General features: G+C 40.6%; 1 protein-coding gene across 1 annotated transcript in view; it reads left to right on the forward strand.

The window, feature by feature from the left end:
• Window positions 1-3,890: 3,890 nt before the first annotated feature.
• The window catches only part of LOC124150775, a 40,614-nt gene continuing 25,186 nt past the window's right edge, over window positions 3,891-19,318 (forward strand). Inside the window, exon 1 of the mRNA XM_046522842.2 lies at window positions 3,891-4,266. Coding sequence (XP_046378798.1) covers window positions 4,122-4,266 — 145 coding nt within the window. The 5' untranslated portion in view covers window positions 3,891-4,121. The remainder of the gene's footprint in view (window positions 4,267-19,318) is intronic.

Consider the following 19,318-nt stretch of genomic DNA (forward strand, 5'->3'; position numbering starts at 1 on the left):
GGGGCGTTTATCAGTGGGAGTCGAACCAATGTAGTACAGTAAGCTATCCTCACATTCATTTCGAGACGAGACAGCCTTTGAAATACGGGCGCGCCTTGTGCTCCATCTCAATGAGGTGAGCTGAGGTGAAATTAGATTTAGCGCCGCGTCCAAGATTATTGCACTAAAATAACTTATATAGCGACGTGATTGTGTGTGCGTGCGTGCGTGCGTGTGTGTGTGTGCTTGTGCTTGTACTACTCCAGGCTAATATCGACTTTACAGTGCTAGCCCAACGAGATACCATACTGTTTAACATGTATACCTCACTCCGAGCCGACATGCCCTTGCTTTAGCCTCTTAATCCCGAGCGCCAGACAGGGTAACAACAAGTACCATCTTCAGTGTCAGTGAGTTGCGTACAAGTGAGAATGCAGAATGGCATGTAAGTGATGACTGGTTGCACTTTGGTTTATAGTGAAACAGGAACATTGCCTTGGGGTCAAATGCCTCCAAAATGAGAAGCTAAAACAAGTTTTTTATGCATGATGGGTGCCAAATACATTCTGTCGTTCCCGATGGTTAAACAAAAAGTGCATCTGTCAAGAAATTGATATGTATTCTTTAACCAAAAACACCCCTTAGCTGTAAGATTGATCCGCTGATAAGGGTTCGAATCCCATATTTGCCCGATCATTATCTCATGCACTTGTCTTTTTTGACGTACTTTACTTAGTTTAGATACAATTATTTGCTCACACGTTTTACCAGTATAGGTACACGTCTATCATAAAATTCATAAATGGGTTTCAAGGCAGGAACTGTAATATCCATACATCATTTGGAACTATGCATCAAATAGGCCGGTTTCCTGAAATTGTATTATTCAAAGACCCGCATTATACTACTTTAATTCCTAACATATGATATTTACGATAAAGAATACTCAGAATTTCCTTTCCCTTGGCGACACCAGGGCAGAATAATCCCAAAATCCGAGAAACAAATGTGGATCAGTACAAACTATAGTCGCCACCGAGACCATCACCAACATGGTGGAACAAGCGTCCTCGACACGCAGCAAACCAGGCCAGATTCTTAATGATGCCCTCATGACACGAGGCCAGAGGGCCACAAGAAGCGAGTGAAACACTTGTGTGTATCGTACTCAAAAGGACTGAACAAACATCCTACATCACATTACCCCATAGTGTTACACCTGTCCTTGAAGTATAAGCAAAGCCAGTGATCCCACTCTCCCAACAGGACCACCATTTCTAAACTGTTACAAAGTTGGTTGGTTGGTTGGTTGTTTAACGCCGCACTCAGCAATATTCCAGCTATATGACGGCGGTCTGTCAATAATCGAGTCTGGACCAGACAATCCAGTGATTAATATCATGAGCATCGATCCACGCACTTGGGATCGATGACATGTATCAACCAAGTCAGCGAGCCTGACCACCCGATACCGTTAGTCGCCTTTTACGACAAGCATAGTCACCTTTTACGGCAAGCATGGGTTGCTGAAGACCTATTCTACCCCCGGAATCTTCACGACTGTTACAAAGGTCAATATTAATGTCATGGCAGTAATTATTCCCACTCCACTGAACAACCTAACCAACTAAGACAATTGGGTGTGGGGTATTGGCTTACCAGGTATTTGCAGCAACTGGTTCTTCCGTGCCTTATCAAAAGAAATGTGCAGTACAGATGCACACCACAACAACGCTAGGCTGCAGATCGTCCACTACTACTCTGGACGTTCTAGCAGGACAATAAATAAACATGTATTTTGCATTCTGTCTTGGGGGGAGTGATTTGTTCATGAGGAGGATGGATTACATCTTGATGGGAATGTTTTGATCCTGGGAGGGGAGTGATCTTAGGATAATTCACTCTTGAGTGTGTTAGTTCTAGGATCAGAAAACTCAGCTAATAATCTGTGTGTCGGAGAGTGGAATGGTGCCATTCCATGGATTGACGTTTTGACTCGGGATCACAGTGTGGACCCATGTTTCATCACCCCTTACTGATCTTCTTTTGAATTTGACGAACTCCTCCTCAATTAGCTCTAACTTTTCTCTGGCAATGTCAGAATCAGAATTTAGAAACTTTGGCACCCAACGAGCAGACATCTTATTCATCTGTAAATGTTCATGAAAAATAGTTTCAGTGGATCCATTGGCTTAGACCTGTGTCTTCCTCAAGTTCGGCAATGGTAATACGTCTATCTGACAGTATAATTTTGAACCTTGATTGAATCTTCGTCGATGAAAGTTAAAGGCCGTCTACACCTAGGGTCACCATCAAGGCTTGTTATCCCAGCCTTAAATATAGCTAAGACAAAATTGTTATGGATGAGCAACTTCTTTATTACAATTGGTCGACGTTTCGGTGTAGATTCTCATACCGTTATCAAGCAAAAGTACGTTTCGGTGTAGATTCTAACACCGTTATCAAGCAAATGTATCATTTGCTTGATAACGGTGTTAGAATCTACACCGAAACGTCGCCCAATTGTAATAAAGAAGTTGCTCATCCATAACAATTTTGTCTTAGTTACCATTCCCACTTCTAAATGCCACTCAAAGAAGTTAAATATAGCTGCCCAACGTTTAACAGTGGAACAGCTAGGGCACTTATCCCTATACACTTGTGACATGCGGTCATGAATTTCTTGGGGTGTACTTTTCTCTGAAGTAAAAAACTTGACTCGTTTGGATCCCTATCACGTTCAACTTGTTGTCACCAATATACAAACGGCCTCAACAAGCCAAATACACTTGCAGTGAACTACTCAAACAAAGTGCTACATTAACTAGTTTACTTTGTAATGGCCCCTAGTTGACAGTAAGGCTTAAAACGTTTTGACCAGTCCTCGTATTTTTCTCTTAATTTTAACTGAAGGATTAATTCGATTGAATGGTGTGTGAAAGTGATATATTTATGGAGTTGTTATCTGTGACTAAAATACCCTTTTCACGAAAATAAATATTCAACATACAAAATAAATGCCTTTTACAACAAAACCAGAAAACTTTTGAGTCAATAAATACATAATATTCATAGCTTGCTGCGAACTATTCTCTCCAGGAATCCCCAGGAGGCTGGTTACAGAGTGGGTGTTGTTTGTCGTAGTACTTGGAAGAAAAGCTGTTGTTGCCATGTTCCTCGGGGTGACCAAGTGGGTTGAAGAAACAACACTGTTTGGTGCTTCTGCATGCGTACTGTTGTTGGTCATCAACTTCTACCGTATGCACTTGAAGTCATTTGAAAGGTTATACAGATTTCCACGCGACTGATATTGATGTTGAATTTATGTTGAATGAATTAGGGTCATTTGCTCCTAAAACACTATCTGAGTTTTGTTAACAAATCCATTCTACCAAAAACAGACACCAAAGTTTATTTGTGGATTTACGAAAGCGGAGAAAAGTTATATCCGAAGCATAACAAAGATCTTTATGTCTGGCTTTTCTAAAAATACGTTTCTGAAGAATGTTTATTATCGGTTTATTAACTTTTGAACACAATGTACATATTCCCGATGGCGATTTCAAAGGAAGAAGACGTGAGACAAACTGCCACTTATCGACGCATTATTCATACCCAAAGACAAAACTCGGAATCGTGCCCGTTTATTTACTACATGTTATCCCGCTTAGATCAATCCGGCTTGAATCCGAAAAATGCAATACTATACCAAAGTTCTCGTCCAGCCTCGTTATCTACCGACATCCTTCGTAAAAGGATATCAGATATATTAAGAGCGCGATTGATTACCGCCTTGAAGCCACTGCCTCACAATAGAAACAACCCCCGCGCCTAAGAGCTCTCAATTCTCCAATGCGCTTTGCTGGAATCGTGACAATAGCGGAACAATTGTAAGTCGACAATTGTCTGCTAGAGATAGGCGCGGCCGTTTTGTTGACATCCTATCACATGCATTTTAAAACTACGTTACCATAAGAACAGACAGGCCGTTGCTTGGTTGAAAGCGGTAGTAGTGTACGACGCGTGTGAAGGATGTAGTGTATGTGGCGCGTCACCGCACCTACACATATATGAATTGATAAATAGACGCAGTGAGGAGAGGTCGTCCACTAGCAAAGTACGGCGGCGAGAGGAGGCTGGGCATGCGGGTTGTATACAGGACAGCCCGGCCAACACCCGTCAACCACGGGATGGTTAAACCTATCAGAATCTGTGTAATCCTTGCCTGTGTGTGCGTTATTGCGTCTGCCTTTCCCGTAGGAGACAACCCAGTCAAACGTTATCAAGGTTTGTAGAAAACTGAAACTTTTGAAGTTCATTTTTTTTAAATTATACATTTTCTATAATCATATTCCCATGTACATTGCCTTCCAGATGTTTATTTACACATTGTGTTTTTTTGTAGGGTACGTTTATATCCGCTGTCGGTGGTTTCACCGAAAAGCTGAGCGTCAGATATTTGTGTTTCAGTTAGACTTTCTACAACATATCATGCTATGTAACTTAACTCTTTGAAACTTCGTTCATATATGAAATATCAAAGTGTCGTGTGTCTTTCTCCTAAGGATTATCAAATTCACGGAAAATGTCATATTCAAAATGAAAACAAGGGAATTTGGCCAAGAAGGTTATTTATCTTAAGATAAACCGATGATATGAGGTGGTTCAATAATGATTAAATGGCCAGTTCCCGGTACAATCGCTCAACATTTCAACATTTAGATCTATGCATAAAAATCTTGAGTGACAAAACAATATCGACAAAGATGATTTCAACTTTCCAACAGACAACTTTCCCTTTATGTCGAGAAATACATCAACAACTACAGTCTTTGGTGTCTACATGTTACAACTTTCAAGTTTCAATCGAGCATGCTCTTTCTGAGAAGATTTCAATTAGTATCATACTTCACTTGCTCAAAAGGTGTCTGGTCAGGGTGATGACGTGCGAGTCCTTAGTAAAGCTTTCAAAAGGTGGACACACTTTCAAATTTGACGCAACAGTGACAAATGTGATGTCCGATGCAATTTCCTATTTTGTCTTGTACTATATGTTCCCGTGATTTTGTAGGTGAACAATTGACTTGTCTTTGCATGTATTGTGACGGATGCCACAGGTGGGGCAAGATCGCCCAACTTTTCGCTCACACCTGGTCTCATCACTATTAAATACTTTTTTTTTTAGATATTTATAAACATATGCTCATGTGCTTGGAATCGTACAATCGACTCTGCTTTCATGATCAGCAACGATTCCTTATAATTATGGTTTTGTCGTTTCTATTTGGCTGCCACACCCTTCCCCGGCTACAAAAACTATGAAAATAGTGTTGTTTATCTCTTCTATGACAATTGCTGTATGGTCCTGGTTGCCTGTCCGGGACACAAGGGACCGAACAATTTGCTGTTCTGGAAGGGGCCTAGGATTTTGTAGGAGACTAGATGTATTCAGCTTCAGCTGCAAAACCTGATAAAAGTTTAATTAAAAATATGATCCGAAATATTTAGAAAAACCCTTTGCAATGATATATTTTTGTGGGAGGCAATGTCGGTTGTTTCCTATCCTAAAGCATAATTAGTTTTTGCAAGTATTTTCGGGGACAATATATTTTTGCGATAAACTCCCAGGCCTTCCCTATCCCTAGAAAATCGCATGGTTGGCCCCCTAGCTTCGGTACTTTCAGGATTATATACGGTGAGGTGAGGTTAGGTGAAATGGGGTTTAACGTCGCGTCCAAGATTATTGCACTTATATATAGCGTGCGTGCGTGCGTGCGTGCGTGCGTGCGCGCGCGCGCGCGTGTGTGTGTGTGTGTTTGGACTTGTCCGGACTGATGCCGATTTATAGCACTAGCCTAATGAGATACCATACCGCAGATTAACATGAATAGCCTGCTCAGTCACAGTATACTGACTCAGTGCCGACCAGTCCTTGTTTAAGCCCCTTAATGCCCCGGACCTTCCGCTCTCCGGGCGGACGCTCTACCGCTAGACCACGGAGGCCGTCCCAACTACATACAATCTTTTGAGATAAACATTACTTTTTTCACAATGTTTATAGTATGAGATTCTGTTTTAAGTGAAAAACCTACCAAACCAAATTTTGCAGTTCAGTTCATGGTTACTTTCATTTTTAAGTGGTTCATAGAAAAGTGTTATAATTTGGAAAATCGGCTACCTCAATATATGTCTGAAATTGCTCGAAAGTAAATATCTTATAGATAATTCCCGATGACCTAGGTAAAGCCATACTCACTCACTCACTTATTGGAAATATTACTACTTCGTAATGTCAGTTTGTTTTTTTTGGGATCATGATTACAACATATCTTTAACATCGTCTTATGTGAATAACCATTAAAAATTGCTTAGATTTGTGACATGTTTATGCTATACATATATGTCCTCTTATAATAATTTTAAAGTTTATGTACCAAATAAGTGTTAATGTTTCATACTAAAACTCAAAGTACATCGAAATCGGGGGACACGACAAAGTCTTGATTAACAATTGAATGAAGCATACATTTCTTAAACAAATATTTAACATCAGTTTAACTGTTTTTGACTTTCATCTCATTTTGAAAGCCATATGAAAATACATATATACATGTCGAATTAAGACTCGAAAATACTTTTACGACGTGTATCTAGTATCTTTTACTAGCAGTTTAGCGTGGGCTGCCTGACGTCTATCCCCTAGCACATGGCATATACCATTAACCTTTGTCAATGAGGATCTCAGGTCGAGGGTACGCATCATTCACAGTAATGAATTAACACGTTGATATATGATACGCTGATACCATTGTCGTTCCTCTGAAACAGGAATGATGTAATCACAACACATATTGCGGTACACTACACAAAATGGGTTTCAATCCTGAGCACTTTCCTTGTCCCATAATTTTAACGCGTTTTAAGGCCTAAACATGTTTAAGTGTTCAGGATCTAAACATTTCTAAGCTTTCAACGCGTTAAAATTATTGTACAAGGAAAGTGCTTAGGTTCGTGTATAGAATCTTAACGCACATGTTACAAACATGTACAATGTATATCAGTGCCATGGGTACGATGTGTGGAGCCCATTTCTGGTGTCCCCCGCCGAAATTTTGCCGGACTATTGTTATAAGCGGCTTAAGAACCATATATCACTGTATATCGGTGACAAAAGTAATGTCAAATGCGATTTCCCTATATTGACTTGTGTCATATATTCCCAAGTTTTTTTCAGGTGAAAATTGACTTGCCATTGTATGTGTTTGTGACGGATGCCACCGGTGGGTCAGGATACGCTCACTTTTTCGCGAACACCTGGTATCATTACTATTTGATAGTGATTCATAAACACATGATATAGTCGGAATTGTACACTCGACTCTGCCTTTTGCAGAGATTTCTTTTGGATATGGAAAGGGTTTTGTTACTTTATTATTAATAGAACAAGTTGTCAAGTGCTTATAGTATACCATTGCATTTGCCGCCTTATTTAACAACTAACCTCTTGTACTAAGAACAAAAGCAACAAAAATAGTTATGTTTATTATTAGATTGTTGGGGGAGTTGCTTTGCTATAATATAAGATCTAAACAAACCAAAAGAAGTATATTTCAATGGGACATCATACACACTGAAGGATTTAAGTCATATTGTGCCAGGTCCAATTAGTCTTCCTCTACCGTCCGTGGCTCTTTCATGCTGCTGCATATGATATAAAATACAAACCAAGGCTACTCAGAGAATTCGTATTTTAATGTAGAAAGAGAAACTAGATCCAGTGACTTGATCGAAACATTTTTGACGATGTTCACAGAAAGTATTTTTTCTGCTTTAAAACCTTCACAACCTCTTCCGGAGGACCACTTTTGTTCATTTCAGAGCTTATTCGGATTGAAAAACAATAAACGCGATTGACAATGTGGCTTTGGGGGATATTTCCTGGATTGGGTAACTCTCGGAATGCTGCTATTAGGTCTCAATCTTACCTTTTTATGCTTCACGGCGTTATTTTGTAACCTGAGATAAAGGTGTCTGAATTTGTTGCCATAGCAAGTGCTCAGAATGGCCTCAGTAAACCGAAAATAAAACCGTAATGCTTAAGGATGATCTGTTGGCGTTTTTCACTCATCTAGTCCGTACCTTCTTCGATATATCCGACCGCCTTTGTGTCGGTCTAGTGGTAGAGCGTCCACCCGGAGAGCGGAAGGTCCGGGGTTCGATCCCAGGCTGCGTCATACCAAAAGACGTTAAAAGATGGTACTTGTTGTTACCCTGCCTGGCGCTCGGCATTAAGGGGCTAAAACAAGGACTGGTCGGCTCGGAGTCAGTGTACTGTGTCTGAGTGGGGTATTCATGTTAAACTGCGGCATGGTATCTCAGTGAGCTAGCACTATAAATCGGCATCAGTCCGGACTAGTTCAAGCAGCCACACACACACAGACGTACATGCACGTCGCTATATAAGTGCAATGAACCCCATTTCACCCACTCACCCATCTGCGATATATCCATCCTTTTAGATGCACCTCTTATGACGTAAAGGTACTCAATCAGTCTGCCATCACCAAAATGAAACAGCTAAATTGTGGTATCATGGACAGCATTAACTTCAATAAAAGTATGATTGCCAAAATACACACTTAAATAATAACCATATCTTGATGATCATCATAACGATCATCGTCGAACATAATACTGATATATTCTGATATATTTAAATTTTATTATCCTCATACAAATTGAACTCAATATCAAATTAATTTGTCCTCAGACTGTTTGAAATCTAAACGTGTTTTGATTATTGTGAGTGTGTGTTTAGCCAGGTGATACTGACCCATTTCACGTGTTTTACGCATCAGTGACAAAATGATGGTGTCCGTTACAATTCTCTATTTGACTAGAACAATATGTTCACATGTTTTTGCTGTGAACAATTGACTTGGCTTTACATGTGTTTGTGACGGGTGCCACCGGTGGGTCAGGATACACTCACCTTTTCGCGAACACCTGGTTTCATCACTATTTGATAGTGATTCATAAACTCATGCTCACGATATAGTCGGAATTGTACAATCAACACTGCTTTTAGCAGTTATTTCTGATGAATATGGAACATGAGTGAGTGAGTATGATTTTACGCCGCCTTTAGCAATATTCCAGCAATATCACGGCGGGGGACACCAGAAATGGCTTCACACATTGTATCCATGTCGGGAATCGAACCCATGTCTTCGGCGTGACGAGCGAACGCTTTAACCACCAGGCTACCCGACCGCCCCTAAGTGAAACATGAATATGACCAGCATGTGCACAATACATAACCACAGTTCTCAAAGTGTGAAGCAGTTTCCGCGAGGCTACGTGGGATACCTATGATTTCATCATATGTGATGTCGTATTAATTATTAGTGACGTAGTATATGTGTTATTGACAATGTTACTACAACAATTGCCTTTTTTCCTTATGGAACTACTCTTACTTATAGCAGAGATTTCGAAAGGGTTTGGAAGGGGCTTTGTTGCTTTTGTTCTCCAGAAACATAGAGCATAATAATATATCTTACGTAATTGTTTCAGAGTAAATATACCTTGTGCCGGGGGTAGTACAGATATAGATTCTCAGACATAAATAAAAGCAGAGACTTCTCATGAGTATGGAAATAGTTTGGGCGCTTATATTTCTAATCGAGTAAATATGAAACGAATAGAAATATAAGTCTTCCTTCCTCAAATGATGGGAACATCTGGCTATTTCAATTATCGATATGAATAGAAAGTTACTTTAGCATTATGAATGGATTAATTTATGGGTTTGGGTAGCTTAAAAAGTTACAGGTCTATCGTGGTAGTCAGATATGGATTCATTGTCATTTTCATTGAAATAGTACTCATACGGCAAGAAAACATTTATGAAGACATTGATATCTAAACTCCTGGTCATTGATATCTAAACTCCTTGTCATTGATATCTAAACTCCAGGTCATATGGGGCCCGTGAAGACGCCGGGGTAGAATAGGTCTTCAGCAACCCATACTTGCCGTAAAAGGCGACTAACGGGATCGGGTGGTCAGGCTCGCTGACTTGGTTGATACATGTCATCAATCCCAATTGCGTGGATCGATGCTAATGATATTAATCACTGGATTGTCTGGTCCAGACTCGATTATTTACAGACCGCCGTCATATAACTGGGATATTGCTGAGTGCGGCGTTAAACAACAAACCAACCAACCAACCAACCAACCAGGTCATATGGAGCTGTATCCTAATCATATGTAATCCTTGAAGATACCACTTGTGCTACAGAGACTGTTGTCGTCGCAAGTGTCATTTTTCCTAGTCGGCTATGGGTTAAGTTTATCATCTTTATTTTAACATTGTGTCCGACCAAGTTCGGTGTAAGTTCTGGTCGTATATATGTTAAGGAAGTCCTCGTGAATCTGACTTGCACATCTAATGTCAATATTTATTAATCATCTTATCCATATTTGACTTGATGCCTAATTATATGCATTTTATTGACACAAGTTTAAATTCTAAACTTGTTTGAACGTGTTTAAATTTAAAACATGTTTAGACTTTAAATATGTTTAAAATCTAAACATGTTCAAACTTGTTTAAAATCGAAACATATATTTCAGTGTTTAAAATTTCAACATGTTTAGATTATGAGGATGTTGTGTTTTGGTGGTGTTTAGGCTGTGAGACGATGGCTGATGTCATGTGTTTAGTCCTAAAATCGTCCGTAATTAAGACCTAAACATGTCATTCTAAACACATGTTTAACAGTGTATAGGTCGTGTAGAAAAAAACCAACCTATTCCAAACTAGGAACAACGGAGACTCACAAACGATAGGTGTGAGCGTCACGGTTTACTCTATAACTTGAGACATGTAACTTGTTATTCATTGTTGCTTGTTGGCCATTCTCTTCTTTTTGATATTCAACGTGATTTGCTAGTAGTAATGTAACTGGTACATCCTCGAGAGATCCTTGACAAAATGCAATGTATAAAGTGGAATATATTGTGCCCTAACGTTCTGGATAAGTAGCCATCAGTGAGTTTGTTAGACTGTGATAGTTTACGTGGAGGAGGACACGTCAACAAATTCTTCCGCACCTCTGGATACGTATCGTTCTTGCGTTCCTAACACTGCTGGTCCATACATTTCCACTGGCAAGGTATGCCTTATACGTCCCATCCGTATCTTTCCACTGGCAAGGTATGCCTTATACGTCCCATCCGTATCCTCCCACTGGCAAGGTATGCCTTATACGTCCCATCCGTATCTTTCCACTGGCAAGGTATGCCTTATATGTCCCATCCGTATCTTTCCACTGGCAAGGTATGCCTTATATGTCCCATCCGTATCCTTCCACTGGCAAGGTATGCCTTATACGTCCCATCCGTATCTTTCCACTGGCAAGGTATGCCTTATATGTCCCATCCGTATCCTTCCACTGGCAAGGTATGCCTAACATGTCCCATCCGTATCCTTCCACTGGAAAGGTATGCCTTATATGTCCCATACGTATCCTCCCACTGGCAAGGTATGCCTTATATGTCCCATCCGTATCCTCCCACTGGCAAGGTATGTCTAATATGTCCCATCCGTATCTTTCCACTGGCAAGGTATGCCTTATATGTCCCATCCGTATCTTTCCACTGGCAAGGTATGCCTTATATGTCCCATCCGTATCCTCCCACTGGCAAGGTATGCCTTATATGTCCCATCCGTATCTTTCCACTGGCAAGGTATGCCTTATATGTCCCATCCGTATCTTTCCACTGGAAAGGTATGCCTTATATGTCCCATCCGTATCTTTCCACTGGAAAGGTATGCCTAATATGTCCCATCCGTATCCTTCCACTGGAAAGGTATGCCTTATATGTCCCATCCGTATCTTTCCACTGGCAAGGTATGCCTTATATGTCCCATCCGTATCTTTCCACTGGCAAGGTATGCCTTATATGTCCCATCCGTATCTTTCCACTGGCAAGGTATGCCTTATATGTCCCATCCGTATCTTTCCACTGGAAAGGTATGCCTTATATGTCCCATCCGTATCTTTCCACTGGAAAGGTATGCCTAATATGTCCCATCCGTATCCTTCCACTGGAAAGGTATGCCTTATATGTCCCATCCGTATCTTTCCACTGGAAAGGTATGCCTAATATGTCCCATCCGTATCCTTCCACTGGCAAGGTATGCCTTATATGTCCCATCCGTATCTTTCCACTGGAAAGGTATGCCTAATATGTCCCATCCGTATCCTTCCACTGGAAAGGTATGCCTTATATGTCCAAATACGTATCCTTCCACTGGCAAGGTATGCCTTATATGTCCCATCCGTATCCTCCCACTGGCAAGGTATGCCTTATATGTCCCATCCGTATCCTCCCATATCATTTTTCAATTGGCAAAACATGCCGCATCAATCGGCCGCGGATTTACGTCACGGTGTTTTGTTCAGAATGACGTCACGTTTGAACGAAGCTTGCCATGTCATCCTGCAACTATTGCACATTCACTGCAACCTTTACATAGTTTCATTTGCAATTACCTAACACATTATGTGCTATCTCCAGTTATCTTCTGGGCACCAGCGAAATATCCTGTGATATTCCTCCCACCCTGCCACACCACAATGTTCTACACCAGTATAAATGTATGTCTCTGGTTAGGTCTCTTTCCCACATGAGGGGGCACGGGTGGCCCATTCGTCTAAGGCGCCGCGATTCGCTGTGCAGAGTAGCGTCCCTTGGGCACGCCAGAAACCTATGATTGTGGGTTCGAATCCCGGTTCGCCCCGATTATGTTTCTAGGTTTGTCAGCACCATGCCCGTGCTCGTGGGTTTCACCGAAGTGGTAAACGTCTGAGACCTGCATCACTTCGGGCTTTCCTCCCACATTAAGCTGACACGCCGCGATATAACTGGAATACTGTTAAAAGCGATGTTAAACCCAACTCACTCAGTCACTTTACCACATGTGGTTCCCGTGACCAACCACTTGTCCATGCCAGTAACTTCAACCACCTGTTGGGCGGATGTCTCAGTGGCCTAAGGAGCCGAGATTTGCTGTGCACAGTTGCATTGGTTAAGCGAGCAAGGATGTGGTTCGAACCAAAAGTCGTCCTGATAATGTACCTTTCTTTGTCAGCAGCATAACCTTTTTAGGGATCACCTAATTGCCAAACGTCAATGCCATGCATCATTTTCCTCCCAAATGAAACGGGCCGGTGTTGTAGGCTTGTTGTTAACGCGTTCGCTCGTCACGCCGCAGACAGTGAGAAGCTCCTTTCTAATGTCTGTGATATTTCTGGAATAATGCTAAAGCAGCGTAAAACCTTACTTACTCACTCTAATATGAAGCTGGCACCGAATATTTAAACATAAAATCCAGTTAGAAAATTATCTGCTGTCGCTACCCTTAAGACTCGATCCCGATTACTAAAATAAGATCCACAAACCATAGATTACCAACGATGGGAAAATATACCGCGGTAAGACAGAATTTGTAGTCACTGTAATAAACATGACTTAGCTGACGAATATCACTATCTACTAATATGTCCTTTTCTGCATAACTTGCGTAAGCAATATATTCGAAAGAAGTACTTTACAAGACCTAGTACGATAACACTTGATATGCTACTAAATACTGAAAGTTTATTAGAACAAAGAAAACTAGCACAGTTTGTAAAAAAAATCCTCAAGATGTTTAATTAAATTTATGAGTCTGTTGCAGTTAAATGTATAGTTGACGCACGTCTGTCTCATGCCCCGTGTCACCATAAATCTCCATTTGTACCTTCAATATGTCATAGCTATGACCTTGAAGCGAAATAAACGTTTGTTGGTGTTGTTGTTGTTGTTGTTGTTGTTGTTGTTGTTGTTGTTGGCACATCATTTTATAACTGAAATACTGTTCAAAGCGGCGTTTAACGGAGAGTTCTCATTTACCTATTCCGAGCGCTTTCTCAAGGATCACAATAACGACCTTAGTGTGACTGAGACCAGGAGACATAATACCCTCCCATGTCTCCGATTGTGATGAATTGCTATAGCGTTTAACCTATTATCTAAAGTCTGAGTAGCCTCGGGGGATATCGTGTGGATTTTGACCTTACATGTAATCATTTCAAATTCGCCCACAATTCCTTAAAAACGTAAATTAAAATGAAACGTTTTCTATTATCTCAGGCTGTGGCAATTACAAACGAAAAAGGGGAGTGCGCCTGGTTTGATACCATGTCATGCAATACTCAAACCTTATCGCGACGGGCACACTCGAAAGGGCTTGCCATGTTTTACCTACGTTGGGAATCAAACCAGAGACTAGAGATAAAATACTAAAATAATAAAGTCCACGTTAGTCCATCATCTTCTTTATATCAGTTTCATACATTGTACTTTCGCTGTCTCATGACAGATCTTCGGTGTAACTGACAATGACATATAATATGACGTCATACTTATGATGACGTCATAAATTACAACTGTGACGTCATCATGTATTTACACACTCCAGCGATCACCTGTACATATCATATATATGTATGAATGTATATATGAAATTATGCCTCTTTTTCCTTCTGACAAATTTTAGGTCCTGTATCAAAAAGATGGCCAAATGTTGTTTTTTTATACTGACGATTTGGAGATCGAAATCCGATTTGAAGACAAGAGTATGAGAAAATACAAGCATTAAATGAATCAACGTCAAAATCTTCTCGAAAGCAGACACAAATTCTAAATGAGATGAGCCGTAATAACACCCATTGTTTCACGTCCAGTACGCAACCCGCTATTTAAGCATTCATAATATTCAGAGTGGAAGATAATGCTACATCGATTATATCCAAAGTGTATCCAATTAGTGTCTCCCACTCATTTATTATATAAAACCACATGGGCGGTTGTCATCACACCTTTCAATAGTCTTTACAGAAATAGGTTTGCGCTAGTGTCCTATTGTACTGCCATTGATTGTCAAGGTCCACTAGTTCATTCCCAGTTTGCTTATTCCGTGTATGTGAACTCTCGTTATTAATCAGAAAACCACCATGAGTTAACATATACACTTCATATAATAAATGTGCAGCAAGATGGCATTATGCACTTACAAATAATTACCAGCGTGTATTAAGAACTTAAAACAGTGGAAACAATTTACGGTATTTTTTTAATTGCGCTCTTTATAGAAATAAACACTAAAAGTCGTTTCCTATGTCTGATTCAAAAAATAATTAAAACATGAAATTCGCCTCCTATTAGTTGGGAATATAATGGTGTACATACATTCAAATCTCTTGGGATATTTGACCGTCGGACGATTTAGGTAGTTTATTATTGCTGACTGTTTAAGTATTGAAATTTCATAGCTAAAAACTATGTAGCTAGCAAACATAATGTTTATTTCAGGTGGGAATGTGACTGTTACCAGGCGAGTAAGTGAGTATGGTTTTACGCCGCTTTTAGCAACATTCCAGCAATATCACGGCGGGGGACAACAGAAATGGGCTTCACACATTGTACCCATGTCGGGAATCGAACCCGGGTCTTCGGCGTGACGAGCGAACGCTTTAACCACCAGGCTACCCGAGCGCATATTAACAGGTGATAATCGATCTCTCGTTAACTTGTTTGATAGGCATTACTTAGAAGTTGGCGGATGACAAGATAGACACAATTTTATGGATAACAACTTCTTTAATACTGTAAAAAGCGACGTTTCGGTATAGATCCTTATACCGCTGTCAAGCAAGACTGAATGAGGGACATAGTGCAGAATATATATAGCAAGTGGAGGATTAACAGTAGAGGATTAACAGTAACAACAAGGGCATACATGAGTGGGATAACATAGGTAGGTGTGACAACAAGGATGATGCTATCACAACACGATGGACAGAAAACACATAGCTAGAAGCCAAGTTGTTATCCATAAAATTGTGTCTTTCTTGATCTCTCGTTACTCAGCGTAACTGCGGTGGTGGTGTTTTTATCATGTTCAGCGACCAAGTTCTCTTTTCTTGTAAGATTTAAGAGTACTGGTGATCAGTCGCGCTGTAAATGGGCCCCAAGGGATTTCTTGAGAATCGTGTTCTATCTAACTGTCAGCAATTTTATATTTTGCTCACAGATGTTTTTGTTCTATAAAATTTATATTTTGCATCTTAGTGCTTTTGTTCTAACAAATTCATTATTTTTCTAACTGATGCTATTTTGTGCCCCCCTTCTTGCTGGTCTGTTTCTTAATGCATACAAATCGGAATATCTGCTCTGACTAGCAAAGTCAAAACCAGGTAATTTGGCCAAGAAGTTTAACCTAAGCTTCGGGTATATCGATGCTCTGTTATAGTTCAGGAACCATCAAATAGCCAATTCCCTTCCACTGGACAAGAAACGAAGGAAACCAGTGAGACCGCCTCATCTGTTGCATATTTAGATCTATGCATACAGATTCAGAGTGGCAAAACACTCTCCATGAGATTATATGTCAAGAGAGTCAACTTTCCCATATGTCGAGCAATATTCCAGCTGCTCAAGTGTTTGGTGTTTCACAACTTTTGAGGTACAATCGAGCAACAATTTCACAGAGAGTCATACCACTCTGGCACAGAAGTTGTTTGGTCAAGGTTACAACATTCAAGGCCTTAAAAAAGTTGGTTGGTTGGTTTGTTGTTTAACGTCTCACTCAGCAATATTCCAGCTATATGACGGCGGTCTGTAAATAATCGAGTCTGGACCAGACAATCCAGTGTTTGAAATCATGAGCATCGATCCACGCAATTGGAATCGATGACATGCATCAACCAAGTCAGCGAGTCTGACCTCCCGATCCCGTAAGTCGCCTTTTACGACAAGCATAGTCACCTTTTACGGCAAGCATGGGTTGCTGAAGACCTATTCTACCCCGGAATCTTCACGGGTCCCTTAAAAATGTTGTATGGTAGACTTTTCCAAACTGGGCGCATCAGTGACAAAAATGATGTCCGATGCAATTCCCAGTTTTGTTCCCTTGTTTTTTTCTGGTGAACAATTGACATGCCTTTGCATGTGTTTGTGGTGGGTGCCAGAATACAGTCACCCATTCGCGAAAAATCTGGTATTACCACTGTTTGATAGTGATACATTGCCATAATATAGTCGGAATCATACAATCGACTCTGCTTTTGTTTTTCATATGGAAAGGGTTTTGTCGCTTTTATTTACATACAATATGGTAAAATGTCTAGTTATTGACTTTACCCGTTAGCGATGAACAGTGATTTGAAAGTGAAAGAAACTTTGCCCCCAATACCCACTGAACGGCATCAAGCTGCACTGGTCTGACTTGACAACGTGTTTGTTGTGTTTACATACGGAATATTGATCTATACGGTTTATATGTCAATACATTATATATTATTAATGTTCAGTTATTAGTAACATTCCTACGAACATTGCCCTTTGCCTTTGGGTTTATTTTGTTGACACACGCCATGTTATAAACATCATACACAATACCCGTGAACTAAGTCCGCTTCTCGCATACATTCACACTTAGAAACATTAGCATGGCTCCCATCTTCCCGAGGCAAGAGAGTTAACTGACTTTAAAAGTCCAGTTTCCACCCTTGCCGAATTAGGGTGGAATTACTGGGCTCGATCGTAGCGCCACCAGTGGCCATTACCAGTTATGTCCCTTCTAAGCCTCTCCGATGGACCAATCAGATTCCGACTCTCGTATCACTTGCGTTTGCTTCACACAAAATAGTGGCACCAAGTCTGATAATCAAGATCTATATTGTGATAAAACGGTTCTTACATCGCGAAATGCATCAAATCACCTTGATTAAAAACATGAAAAGATTTGGAAAATATCTGTTGACAACGAGTTGGTGGTGCACATGCTTTGCAAATCCTGCAATCGATCGAAATCTGCACGACAGTTTACGAACCGGATTTAGATTTCGGTGCGCGATGTTGATTGGACTATGCATAGACTCTTTAGTCCAGCCAAAATGTAACTCCATAATACCAGCCTAGTTCGGCAAGGGTGGAAACTGGACTTTTATAGTTAGTTAACTCACTTGCCTAGCGAAGATGCATGACTCCAAGTAAAGGTGAAAACCGTAACGTATACACAAGAGATATCACACTTGTTTGCTGATGGACCGAACATTGTAGTGGTGGTGCTGGGGGCTGGGGAGTAAAGGATATTTACCAATATATTTTTGTCTAGCATACCATATTCTTTTGCTATTTTGTATATAATGTATGGTTCTAAACACACGACTATAGCTTAACAATATACATATACATGATTTCCACACTACATTGGTGTGTACGTAATAAATAGGAAAATACTTCGCAAGTAGATCAATGGGTTCAGGTTAGCGCTTTCGTCATGTTTGGAAACAGGTGAAGTCTGACGGAGACAGCTCAGGAGAATAGAGTGGGTACTGAAGAAGTTCAAATCTACAATCGTGGATTGTTGCCATGGTAATGACTGATTTGAGCACTGGTGCATTGCCCTGATGCAAGAGGACACCTTTTATCTTGAGACTTAATTTCATCCTGCAATTGCCTCACAAGTGCAGCGTATTACTCCGTTCATTGTCTGGTCTTTTGGAAGATAATCCAGAACACGATGTCCATAACCTTTCCAGGTGATGGGACAGTCTTTGCTTTCTTAGTGAGTGAGTGAGTTGGGTTCAACGCCGCTTTTAACAGTATTCCAGTTATTTAGGCGTGTCAGCTTAATGTTGGAGGAAAGCCCGAAGAGATACCGGTCTCAGACGTTTACCACTTCGGTGAAACCGACGAGCATGGGTATGGTGCTGACAAATCTAGAAACATAATCGGGGCCAACCGAGATTCGAACCCACACTCATAGGTTTCTGGCGTGCCCAAGGGACGCAACTCTGCACAGCGAATCGCGGCGCCTTAAGTGGTCGTTATGTCAAATGCTTCCACTGTTTTGCTTGTTGTTTGGTCTTGACGTTTGGAACCCAGATTTCATACAGAGTCATAAATGATGACAAAAACCTTTCAGGATCAGCTTCAAACAGATCTAGCTTTATCAAGAGACATGTTGTGCCTGGTGCATTTTGATCATATTTCATAAGCTTTGGAAGACAACGAGCTGATACTTTCTTCTTTGCCAAAGAGTCTGTGATAATGAAATGAAATCATTCCTGGGAAAGGCATACAGAACCAGCAATATTATGCTTAGTTGTCACTGTATTGTGGATTCCTTTCTGATGTTGAGACCCGTGAAAATCCGGGTAAAGAACAGGTCTTCAGCAACACATGCTTGTCGAAAGATGCAACTAACAGGATCGGG

The sequence above is a fragment of the Haliotis rufescens genome, unplaced genomic scaffold (assembly GCF_023055435.1).
Source record: "Haliotis rufescens isolate VD_foot unplaced genomic scaffold, xgHalRufe1.0.p SCAF_6, whole genome shotgun sequence".
NCBI classification, from domain to species: Eukaryota; Metazoa; Mollusca; class Gastropoda; order Lepetellida; family Haliotidae; genus Haliotis; species Haliotis rufescens.